This window comes from Amblyraja radiata, chromosome 7, assembly GCF_010909765.2.
Source record: "Amblyraja radiata isolate CabotCenter1 chromosome 7, sAmbRad1.1.pri, whole genome shotgun sequence".
NCBI classification, from domain to species: domain Eukaryota; kingdom Metazoa; phylum Chordata; class Chondrichthyes; order Rajiformes; family Rajidae; genus Amblyraja; species Amblyraja radiata.
The window spans coordinates 85,755,895-85,768,721 of record NC_045962.1 but is presented as its reverse complement, the minus strand read 5'-3'; the positions used below and the strand labels follow the sequence as shown (position 1 = coordinate 85,768,721).

The following is a 12,827-nucleotide window of genomic DNA, read 5'->3' as shown; positions in this document are numbered from 1 at the left end:
TTGTCCTGGACTTCCCCAACATCGGGAACAATCTTCCTGCATCTAGCCTGTCCTGCATCTAGTCTTACCTCTTTAGTAATTGACTCCAGCATCTTTCCCACCGCTGAAGTCAGGCTAACTGGTCTGTAATTCCCTGTTTTCTCTCTCGCTCCTTTCTTGAAAAGTGAGATAACATTTGACCCCCTTACTAATCAAGAATCTGAATTTCCACCTTAAATATGCCCATTGATGGCCTCCACAGCCATCTGCGGCAATAAATTCCACAGATTCACCACCTACTGACTAAATCCACATCCCGTTTCTAAAGGTACGTCCTTTTATTCTGAGGCTATGGCGTCTAGTCCTAGACACTCCCTCTAGTGGCAACAACATCTCCCCATCCACTCTATCCAGGCCCTATTCAAAATGAGGGTGGGCAAAGTTTAAAGGAGATGTTCATGGCAAGATTTTGTTTTGAGGGTGGTGGGTGGTATGCCAGAGGTGGTGGTGGAGGCATTTACGATAGTAGGGTTTAATAGAAACATAGAAAATAGGTGCAGGAGGAGGCCATTCGGCCCTTCGAGCCAGCACGCCATTCATTGTAATCATGGCTGATCGTGAACCCATGCCTGCCTTCTCCCCATATCCCTTGACTCCACTAGCCCTTAGAGCTCTATATAACTCTCTCTTAAATCCATCCAGTGATTTGGCCTTCACTGCCCTCTGACAGGAAATTCCACAAATTCCCAACTCTCTGGGTGAAATAGTTTTTTTCTCACCTCAGTCTTAAATGGCCTCCCCTTTATTCTAAGTGGGCATGTGGAATAGTGGAAGGCACAAAATGCTGGAGTAACTCAGCGGGTTAGGCAGCATCTCTTTAGAAAAGGAATAGGTGACGTTTCTGGTTGACATGTCATCAGATTGGGGAATGGAGGAATATAAATCATGTGCACACATGAGATTAGTATAACTGGCATCAGGTTCGGCACAGATATTGTGGGCTGGTACCTGTGCTAACTCTTCAATCCTTTTAACCAAAGCTTCTATTGTCTTTCCACGGTGCAAAATCATGATCGTATTGCATATCAACACTGGTCCTAACTTTCGTTTCAAACTAGACTTTCTGGTTTTACTTGGACAGGGATCAACACCACCCATGTCAGTGTTTAAAGGCTCGAAGAGACCATACTTAAAAGAATGTATTCTCATAGTAAATCACGACACTGGGGAATATCGGCTCGAAAAGCTCAGCAGCAACATAACGGTGAAGAAAACCAGGTGGGTGTTAAATGCTCTGTGTGTGTTGACGTAATCAGAATCAGATTATTCGCTAAGTATGTTTTGCAACATACCAGGAATTTCACTGGCCAGGTCAGTCATACAATTAAAAAGCAACAGACTCAAAAACACAGCTCCCCGCGCCGGGCGATCAAATCTCGCATCGGGGCTGGTTGAGCCTTCTGCGGCGTTGGAGCTCCCGATTCAGCCTCTCTCGAGACTGCGAGCCCTTGTTGGTAAGTCCGCAGGCCGCGGAGTGAGCGATCCCAGGCAAGGGATCCGCTCCGATGATAAGTCCGCGCCCCGCGGTGGGGCTCACGACAGTCCAAGGCTGCTACCAGCTCCATCGATAGTAGGCCGCAGAGCCTGGAGAATGTGATCCGAAAAATGATCACATCTCCGGGAAGGTAAGAACCTGAAAAAAAAGTTTCCCCCGATTTCCCCCTCCCCCACATAAAACAAACTGAAGTAAATTAAATCAAACTTTTAACAAACACTAAAATAACAAAATGATGAAAAAACGAACAGACTGCCGTAAGGGCTGGCTATCTCCCCGGCGCCCCTGGTGGTCAAGGGGAGATGGTGATACATGAAGGGCTAAGTTCATGTTACATGAACAGAATTAGGCCATTTGGCCCATCAAGTCAGTCATTCAATCATGGCTGATCTATCTTTCCCTCGCAAGCCCTTCTCCTACCACCTTCCCTTAACACCTGACACCCGTACTAATCGACAATCTGTCAATCTACGCCTTAAATATATCCATTGACGGCCTCCGCAGCCGTCTGTGGCAATTAATTCCTGAGTTTCACCACCCTCTGACTAAAGAAATTTCTCCATCTCATTTGTAAAGGTATGTCTTTTTATTGTGAGGGTAAGACCTCTGGTCCCAGACTCTCCCACTAGTGGAAACATTCTCGCCATGTCCACTCTATCCAGGCCTTTCACCATTCGGTAAGTTTCAATGAGACCTCATCCTTCTAAACTCCAGCGAGTACAGGCCCTCTGCCGTCAAACGCTCATCATAAGTTAACCCAATCATTCCTGGGATCATTCTCGTAAACCTGCTCTTGACCCACTCCAATGCCGCCACATCCGTCCTCCGATGTGGGGCCCAAAACTGATCGATGCACCTCACATTTGCAGCACCCTCCTTCGGGAAAACAACGGTCAAAAACTGCCTTCTGTTTATAGTGTGTGCGGATTGGCTGCGAATGTGGGATTAGTATGAACGGGCGTGAACTCTGTGGGCCAAAGGTCTTGTTTCCCTTATTAGAGGTGATTAACTAAAATAATACTAGGGATGTGTGGAGATACTGATTCTTTCTTTTGTTTTTGCAAAGAAGATAAAGGTGAACTATAATCAAGGCCACAAAAATTATTACAAGAAAACAAAGGATTTTTTAAATGTCACAGGCCATGATGAGTAATGTAGTGAAGCAGATTTGTTAATTAACCAGTGAAGTAGCACATAGAGTCTAGCTCAATGTCTGGTACAGAGAATTCCAGAAATTCTTTCCCTTTTGCCCGATGGGAGAGGGGAGAGGAGGGAGTGGTCGGGCTGTGAGACTGGTCTTTGATTATGCTGGTGGCATTGCCGAGGCAGTGTGAGGTATAAATGGAGTCAATGGAAGGGAGGTCGGTGGTACCACTGCTCCTATGTGGTGGCTTATGTGGAGGTATGTAGACACAAAGGGAGAGACCTCGTGGACGCAGTGAGCTATTACTGTGCTTTAGCGGGCAGCATGGTAGAGCAGCGATGGAGCCGTTGCCTTACAGCACCAGACATCCTGACCACAGGTGCTGACTGTACATTCTCCCCATAACCTACATGGGTTTTCTCCGTGTGGTCTGGTGTCCTCCCACGCTCGTACAGGTTTGTAGGTTAATTGACTTTGGTAAAACTGTAAATTGACGTGTGTGTGTATGATAGTATTGGTGTGCAGGGATCGCTGGTCGGTGGTCTGAAGAGCCTGTTTCTGTGCAGTAAACTAAATTAAACATCTTTCTATTCCCTGCAGGGCGGAAGGAAGCAGCAAAGTCCAATCTCGCCTTGATCAGCAGACCAATCGCCTGGGGCAACAAATGCGCCTCAGTACCAAGGCCGCCTTTGTACCAAAGAGCTCGCCTCCAAAGGAAAAACTTTCACCAGCCTCTCACATGGATGACATAGAACGAGGTATATAGGGGTGATACAACAATGCAAGATTTGGCCAGGTGGTCTGTTCCAACATTCAGCAAGATAGTTTACCTTCCATATCCATTGCAACCTCCTACCACTATTCCTTGTTGCCTATAATGCCCAAATCTGATTTAAATCTACCGAATGAGTGAGCATCCACAGATCTATGGAGCAGAATATTTAAAATGTTCACAACCCTCACAGAATAAATTAATCCTCATCTTGTTCCTAAATTGCCCTTTTTCTGCTGAATATCATCATTCGAGAAACAACCTCTTTAGTCTGAAGAAGGGTCTCGACCCGAAACGTCGACCATTCCTTCTCTCCAGAGATGCTGCATGTCCCGCTGAGTTACTCCAGCATTTTGTGTCTATCTGCAGTTCCTTCTTGTGCAAACCTCTAGTTAGTTTAGATGATGATGTTAAACACAGAATCAAAAGCTTTTTACTGTACCTCAGTACACGTGACTATAAACTAAACCACCCAAGCAAAATATGAAGTGCTGCTCCTCCAATTGGGAGTGGGACTCACTCTGGCCATGGAGGATTAGATAATTCTGATTTTAACAGTCAGCATAAAGACCAGGGCTCGAAATTAGCAGTTGCCCGGGTGCTAATGACCACCCAAAGTGCCGCCGGGCAACCTAAACGCCGAGTAATTTTGCCCGGCTTGGCACTGCAGATACTGGTTTAAACCGAAGATAGACACAAAATGCTGGAGTAACTCAGCGGGTCAGGCAGCAAATCTGGAGAAAAGGAACGTGACGTTTCGTGTCGGCAGCAGCTGTCGTGCGGGGCAAAGATACTAGGTGCAGGGTGACGGTGGGTCAGAGTGAATGACGGGCCCCACACAGCACCTCCTCCTCCTCCTCCCGCACCCCGCCCGCCCTGATAGCGTCCGCTGCTTTCAAAACAAACCCTCCCGCACGCCGGGGCTGGGAGGAGGGAGGGGGAAATGGGGAGGCCCCTTTCGCCGTATGAAGCACCTGCACCGCTCGCCCCCTCCTGTTGGCTGGTGGAGGAGGGGAGACGGTGGTGAGGAGATCCCAACTGCCTCCCCCTTTGGCGGTGGCACTTGGCAGTGGACAGGGACGGCCAAGGCAGCAGGGCGATGATGCCATCCCTGTCCGATGACTGCTGACCTTCCTTCCTCCCCATCTCCCCCCCCCCCCCCCGTCTCTCTCTCGTACGCTCCCCTCCACCCACCTTATCCTGAGACCCCTCCTCTCCATCCCACACTGATCCCCATTCCCGTCTCTATTCAGTCCTCACTGACATCCCCTGTGCTCCCCTCTCCATCTTCCCACCCCCCCTCCCAATCTATTCATCCTGCACTGATCACACTATCCACCTTGCATTGATTCTCCTGCCACTCCCCATCCATCCTACACTGGTCCCCCAATTCATCCTGTATTGACCCCCCTTCCCATCCATCCTGGGGCCTCTTTGTGGCCTCCGCAGCCAGTCCGATGTTTTCAGGCTCTCTTGCTGGGAAGATGGAACTCCGGCGTCAGGTGAACACTCCTCAGCGGCTTGGAAAGTCTGGAGCGGCCGCTTCCTCCCCGGAGACCGCGGCACCCAAAGTCCTCAGGCCGCTCTGGTTGGAGCTCCGACTCTGGCGATCTTGGATCCCAGGCTCCGCTGTGTTTTTAATCCAGCGTCGCCCGCCCGCGGCTGGACGCCCGCAGCCACAGCTCCTCGGATGTTGGAAGTCGGCGGTCACAGCACTCCGGAGTGTACCGCACGGCGACCCGGGTAGGGAATCGCCCGCTCCGTGATGGTGTCCCAGCGCTGTGCTGCCGTCGAAGCTGTAGTCCCGGCCGTTCCCGACAGGAAACGCCGCTCCAGTCCGATGGAAGCGGCGAAGAAGCAGCTCGGAGGGAAGCTGCCTCTCCGACCAGAAAGGGACTAGGTGCACTACTGTGCACCTGTTTCCCCGCACCTGTGACTCCGTAAACTTCTCAGGAAGTAGAGGCGCTGATGCGCTTTCTTTATAATTGCATCAATGTTCTCGGGAGGGGGAGAGAGAGAGGGGATGGGGAGGGAGGGAGGGGAAAGGAGGATGGGGGAGAGGGAAAGGGGGATTATCTTTAGTGAGATTGCAAAATTAAGGTAGGTTTTAGAGCTATTATATTTTCTCCTCCATATGAATAATATCAAACAATTGGAACTGCTTTCATAACAATTTCATAACAACCCTTGATAACAATACTGAAAAATATGTATTCCATAGTTTGCGACTTTCAATTTGCATCATACTTTTAACGTGCACACACTAACACAGTCGATCAGTAACAGGCAATCAAATCAACACACAAAACATTTTCAAAAAAAAGGTATTGTTTACTATAAAAACTTACAATATTTTATTTGCAGTGTTTGCATGCTCCTTTAGAACATTTTGCATAACATTTTACAGTACAACTTGATTATTAAAACAAGGACAGCTTCAATTCTTGAGTAAAAAAATGTATGCAACAATGATCCCAATCATCCCATTCCAACCACTCATTACTCTTGACTCAACCAAAATTATTTCTGAAATATTGGTCATAGGTGCAGAAATGCTCCAAAATAAGGCTCAGAATGCACCAGAGAGCATCTAAAACCCCAGAGCTTCCAGGGCCTTTAAGTGGGCCCTGGACCCCGGCCGCAAGGGTCTTTGAGCTTCGCGCTTGTGATATGCGCTGCGTGCATTTATTTCACATAAATCTTTTGTAATCCTGCCATGCCACCCCCCTTTTTGAAAAGCTTCATACGGGCCTGGTGTATAATATTTTTGACACTGTCATAGGCCTTTCGTACATATGTTGTCACAACCCACTGTAGTTTCTAAACAACACTTCAGTAATTTTCCTTGCCCTCCATTTCAGAATAATAGTGTTTTAAGCCGATAACTCGACACTAGCACTGGCAATAAATAAAAAGCGCAGCTTTCCAGCCCTTATCTCATTGGCCACGCTCAGCTGCACATCGGTGTCAATCTGGTGGACTCTTCCATCTTCCTCTCGTCGTGGGGGTGGGGGATTGGGAGGGGCCTCACAAGTGGAATAGCCTAGTGCCTCTCTTCATCTAAATCCGGCCCTGCATATGGGCCAAATGCAGGCAAATGGGACTATCTCAGGAAGGCATGTTGGTCAACATGGATGAGTTGGGCTGAATGGCTCGTTTGTATGCTGCATAACTCTGACAGCGCTTGATCCACGAAGTTCTGTCTCCCTGATGCTTTGGCAGTGACTCCTGGTGCCCCTTCAAGTTCAAACTTTGAGCTCAAGTGTAAGCATATTGGGCACTCCTACTCTTTCCTCAGGATATGGGATACACCCACAGTTCCCATTGGCAACGGGAATTCTCAGCTGCTCATTTCCTATCTGCGGGGACTTTATTCCAGAACCTTTAGCACTCGTGTATATTTAAACAATGCTTCCAGATCTTTACCATGATTTAACACCAGTTCAAAAAACAAATTGCTAATCACCTACCTGCCTTGGGTAGTCAAAAGCTTGTAACTTCTGCTCTCTGATTGTGTGTGCTTTCTTGGTCATATACAGCATTTAAATTTCATTATGTATTTGTGTGTTTATTTACATTGTTCGATGGTCTAATTATAATCAAATTATTTCTCAAGATTCCAGCAAGCGTTATGACTAAAAATGTCGGTTCTCCATTCCTTCCACAGATTCTCCAATATTCCCTCCACAGAAGGTTAAGGGGGGACTTGATAGATGTCTTTAAAATGATGAGAGGGATAGACAGTTGACGTGGATAAGCTTTTTCCATTGAGAGTAGGGAAGATTCAAACAAGAGGACATGAATTGAGAATTAAGGGACAAAAGTTTAGGGGTAACATGAGGGGGAACTTCTTTACTCAGAGAGTGGTAGCTGTGTGGAATGAGCTTCCAGTGGAAGTGGTGGAGGCAGGTTCGGTTTTATCATTTAAAAATAAATTGGATAGGTATATGGACGGGAAAGGAATGGAGGGTTATGGTCTGAGTGCAGGTAGATGGGACTAGGTGAGAGTAAGTGTTCAGCACGGACTAGAAGGGCCGAGATGGCCTGTTTCCGTGCTGTAATTGTTATATGGTTATATGTTTATTCTGCCTGATCTGTTGTCCTTCAGCACTTTATGTTTTGCTCAAGCTTCCAGCATCTGCAGTTCCTTGCGTCTCAACCTTTTAAGTGATTTTTTACAGTACTTCCTATTCATCTATCATCGGATGGGTATTTAAATCAAATTTCTAACTCTCATCCAGATCTCACAAATTTCTAACTCCAGACTGAGGAAAAACTGCAACACTGACCAGCTAATAGCCTCACAACCTTCCAGTGTTGTTACTGAACTCTTGTTGCCTCGCTCGTCCACTCGTTCATTGCCAGTTGCAGCTTGACAATGCAAAGCACCATCAGGCTACACTTATAACTGCTGTAGGTGTTCATTATTTGAGAATTATCCTGAAATATAACGATATCCTCGGTCTTTTCTTCACACTGCAAGCCAGTTTGGTCATCTCAATCCTGTTCCCTCTATTTTCACAACCAAAACTTCAATCTGTCACATTGACTCCATCTGTACATAAGCACTTCACATCATCTTGGGAAAGCTGCCATCATTATCAGGATCATTTATTGCCTGGTCATTCTCTTCTCCCTTCTCCTTTTGGGCAGAAGATACAAACATTTAAAGCATGTACTACCAGATTCAGGGACAACTTCTCTGCTGTTATCAGATGCTTAAGCTGGGGATACATATCCAGATCTTCTAATCTATAACTCTTGATCCCCTTACATTTTACTCACACTTTCTCTGTAGTTGAAACACGATATTCTATTCTCCATGAATCCATCTCCTCCAAAGATGCCACCTAACCCACTGAGTTAGTTTGTTTATTTTGTAAATCAGCATCTACTGTTCCTTGCATCTACACAACATTCTGCATTTCCCTTTCTCTTTAATGCACTCTTGTGTACAGTATGATCCTCTTGAATAGTATGTAAAACACAGGTTATCCAATGTGTCTCAGTACTATGACAACATTTATAAAAACATTTAGACAGGTACATGGATGTGACAGGTTTAAAGGGATTTGGGCCAAAAGCAGGCAGGTGTGACTAGTGTAAATTGGGCATGTCGGTCGGTATGGCAAGTTGGGTCAAAGGATCTGTTTCCATGCTGTATGACTGATGTTTTGGTTTGGGACCCTTCTTTAATATGAAGGGGCCCGACCTGAAATGTTACCCACTGGATAGACTCGGCTTGTACTCGCTAGAATTTAGAAGATTGAGGGGGGACCTTATAGAAATTTACAAAATTCTTAAGGGGTTGGACAGGCTAGATGCAGGAAGATTGTTGCCGATGTTGGGGAAGTCCAGGACAAGGGGTCACAGTTTAAGGATAAAGGGGAAATCCTTTAGGACGAGAAAAACATTTTTCGCACAGGGAGTGGTGAATCTCTGGAACTCTCTGCCACAGAAGGTAGTTGAGGCCAGTTCATTGGCTAAAGTTAAGAGGGAGTTAGATGTGGCCCTTGTGGCTAAGGGGATCAGAGGGTATGGAGAGAAGGCAGGTACAGGATACTGAGTTGGATGATCAGCCATGATCATATTGAATGGAGGTGCAGGCTCGAAGGGCCGAATGGCCTACTCCTGCATCTATTTTCTATGTTTCTATGTTTTGTTCACCAGAGATGCTCCCTGACCCTCAAGGACCTTTATCTACCTTCTATGTTATTCTGTGTTGTAGAGCTGATGGCAGAGGTTGGCGCTATGGACCAGATGAGTTCATCGGATAGTTCGTCGGACTCCAAGGGCTCCTCCTCCTCGAGCAATGAAAGCTCTAGTGATTCTGAAGACGAGGCACACAAGCCAGCTCAACCTCTACCTCCCAACATAGTGCCTTCCTCTCATGCCTCTATGCCATTAACATCAACGCCACTACCACAGGAGGCTGTCAACGAACCTGAAGAAACTCTTAACACATTACGTAAGTAACTTGCTTTTCCACTATTAGTTAATGAAACAAATAATAATTTTAAATTTTAGGCATGTGACACTTTCATTGGATAATCGTTTTACTGTTTTTGAAATGTTTTAGTTGATTTAAGTTATGTCATTGGATGGAAGAAGCAAACCAAATCTGGTTACACCATTGTACAATGACAATAACATATATTATTATTATTATTATTATTATAATTCCGACAAGTACAGCACAGGAACACTCCCTTCACCCACAACACCTGTGCCAAACATAATGCCAAGATAAACTAACTATCTTCCAACACATGATTCATACCTTGCCTCTCCCTGCATAACAATGTGCCTATCCAGAAGCCTCTTAAACCATCATAGTTGCCTCCCTGACAGTGCATTCCAAGCACCCATCACTCTCTGTGTAATAAATAAATAAATAGAAACGTAAAAAATAGGTGCAGGAGTAGGCCATTCGGCCCTTCGAGCCTGCACCGCCATTCAATATGATCATGGCTGATCATCCAACTCAGTATCCTGTACCTGCCTTCTCTCCATATCCCCTGATCCCTTTAGCCACAAGGGCCACATCTAACTCCCTCTTAAATATAGCCAATCAACTACATTCTGTGGCAGAGAATTCCACAGATTCACCACTCTCTGTGTAAAAAACGTTTTTCTCATCTCAGTCCTAAAAGATTTCCCTTTATCCTTAAACTGTGACCCCTTGTTCTGGACTTCCCCAACATCGGGAACAATCTTCCTGCATCTAGCTTGTCCAACCCCTTAAGAATTTTGTAAGTTTCTATAAGATCCCCCCCCCTCAACCTTCTAAATTCTAGCGAGTACAAGCCGAGTCTATCCCGTCTTTCTTCATATGAAAGTCCTGACATCCCAGGAATCAGTCTGGTGAACCTTCTCTGTCCTCCCTCTATGGCAAGAATGTCTTTCCTCAGATTAGGAGACCAAAACTGTACGCAATACTCGTACAGCTTGCCAGCGTGGCGCAGTGGTGTCGCAGGTAGTAGATTTTGACACACAGGAAATATATCTTCAAATCAAAAGAAACTCGCCCAAGCCAAATATAACTTGCATACTAAATATTATGGTGCCCTGAAATGGGTGGGGGGGGGGGGGCTATGTATAAACGCTGCTGTAATTCCAACATAGTGAATAAAAATGGACTTTATTAAAATCTGACAATGTGCACTTTAACCACATGCGATATTACAAATCTCAAATTGTGGAGTATAGAGGCAAACAAATAAATGAAGGGTCTTTGTCCCAAACATTATGGAGGCCACTGTAAAAGTTTCCAACGGTGATGGAAAGACTGAAGGAAAGACTAGGTGCTGGGAGTTCTCTCATACCTGCATTAAGGAGGCAATTAAACACAAGTGAGCAATTACAAAGACCTGTGAAGCCATGTGTCCCAAACATTATGGTGCCCTGAAATGGGGAGGACTCTGTATAAACACAGCTGTAATTTCTACATGGTGAAACTAAAATGTATAAAAATGGCCTTTAATGAAATCTGACAACGTGCACTGGAACCACACGTGATTTTTTTTCTATTACAAATCTCAAATTGTGGAATACAGAGGCAAATAAATAAATGATTTGTCCCAAACATTATGGAAGGCACTGTTTCTAAGGTTGTCCCAATATTCCCACTGCTATTTCCACTAGGCCACTGGGGCAAGAGGCAACTACTGTCGGTGACCAGGCGACAGTGCCTTGCCTTTCCACTGTTGGCAAGCGAGAAAAATAGTTGCCTCTGCTATGTGAATGCCAGGCTCTGTGTACTTTGATTCTGTCATTGCATAATCAGTGATGGTTGTACTTTGAACCTGCAAGTGATTAGCCAGTGGCATAACCCACAGTCAACTGTATGACAGTGGAGTTTAGATTCTAAGGATACAGTGCAGAAAACACCCTTCAGCCCGCTGAGTCTGCACCAACCAGCTATCATCCCCGTACACTAGTTCATTCTTAAACATTAGGGCCAATTTTACAGAAGTCAATTAACTTACAAACCTGAAGATAGACACAAAATGCTGGAGTAACTCAGGACAGGCTGCCTCTCTGGAGAGAAGGAATGGGTGACATTTTGGATTGAGACCCTTCCTCGGACTGAGAGTCAGGGGAGAGGGAGTCTAGAGATATGGACAGGTAAGGTGTGAAAACGACAAACCTGTACGTCTTTGGAGTGTGGGAGGAATCCGGAGCACCTGGAGAAAGCCCACGGGGTCACAGGGAGAGCATACAAACTGTGTACAGACAGCATCTGTAGTTAGGATCAAACCCGGATCTCTGGCACTGTATGCTGCCCACTGTGCTGCCCACTAAAATTAGTTATAAATATAGTTAAAAGGTTGGGAGATAAACACACAATGCTGGAGTAACTCAGTGGGACAGGCAAGCATCTCTTGAGAGATGGAATGGGTGACGTTTCGGGTCGAGACCCTTCCTCAGACTTAAAAAGATGGGGATGGGCATAGGCCATTTAGTCCGCAGAACACGGCTTGAACAGTGGGGACCCAATTCTAAACACCTGTTTGTTATTGCCCCATATCACTTCATAAAATATTTTCAATCTTAGATCTAATGTTAACAATTGAAGTGTTCAAACAAGCTGTAAAGGGCGTAGTGAAGGTGTACGAGGATTTTGTCAGGACTCTGGGATCTGAGTGATAGGGAGAGATTGAACAGGCTAGGACTTTATTCCTTGGATCATAGGAGCATGAGGGGTGATCTTAGAGGTGTATAAGAACACGAGAGTAATGGATAGGGTAAATTGAGTCTTTTATCCAGAGTAGGGGATTCCCAGAACTAGAAGGCATAGGTTTAAGGTGAGGAGGAAAAGATTTAATAGGAACCTGAGGAGCAACATTTTTTTACACAAAATGTGATGATGTATAGAATGAGCTGCAAGAGGAAGTAATTGAGTCAGGTACTATCACAATGTTTAAACATTTGAATAGGATAGGTTTAGAAGAATGTAGGCAAAATGCAGGCAGGTGGGACTGGTGCCGATGGGGCATGCAGGTCGGCATGGGCTGAATGGCCTGTTTCAATAGAATAGAATATAGAATAGAATAGAATAGTAAGATTAAACGAGAACTTACCAGTTTGAAGTTTGATCTTGATTTTATGAGGAGTTACGATGAGCGATTACGTGAAGAAGGGCCGTCCGTCTGCGTGCGCGTCAATCTTCAAAGCAGCGGTGTTAAATCACAGATAACAAAGAAGACCTGAGAATAGTAAGATTGTGAAAAAACTAGAACTTCCATATGACCTTGATAACATGAGGATGGGAGCGGTGGGCACGTAATCGCTCATCGTAACTCCTCATAAAATCAAGATCAAACTACAAACTGGTAAGTTCTCGTTTAATCTTACTATTTTACTTCGGAGTCACG

General features: G+C 45.5%; 1 protein-coding gene across 1 annotated transcript in view; it reads left to right on the top strand.

Moving 5' to 3' along the window:
- The window catches only part of eaf2 (ELL associated factor 2), a 51,154-nt gene that overhangs the window by 30,817 nt on the left and 7,510 nt on the right, over nucleotides 1–12,827 (top strand). Inside the window, exons 4-6 of the mRNA XM_033024893.1 lie at nucleotides 1,121–1,257; nucleotides 3,279–3,436; nucleotides 9,179–9,418. Coding sequence (XP_032880784.1) covers nucleotides 1,121–1,257; nucleotides 3,279–3,436; nucleotides 9,179–9,418 — 535 coding nt within the window. The remainder of the gene's footprint in view (nucleotides 1–1,120; nucleotides 1,258–3,278; nucleotides 3,437–9,178; nucleotides 9,419–12,827) is intronic.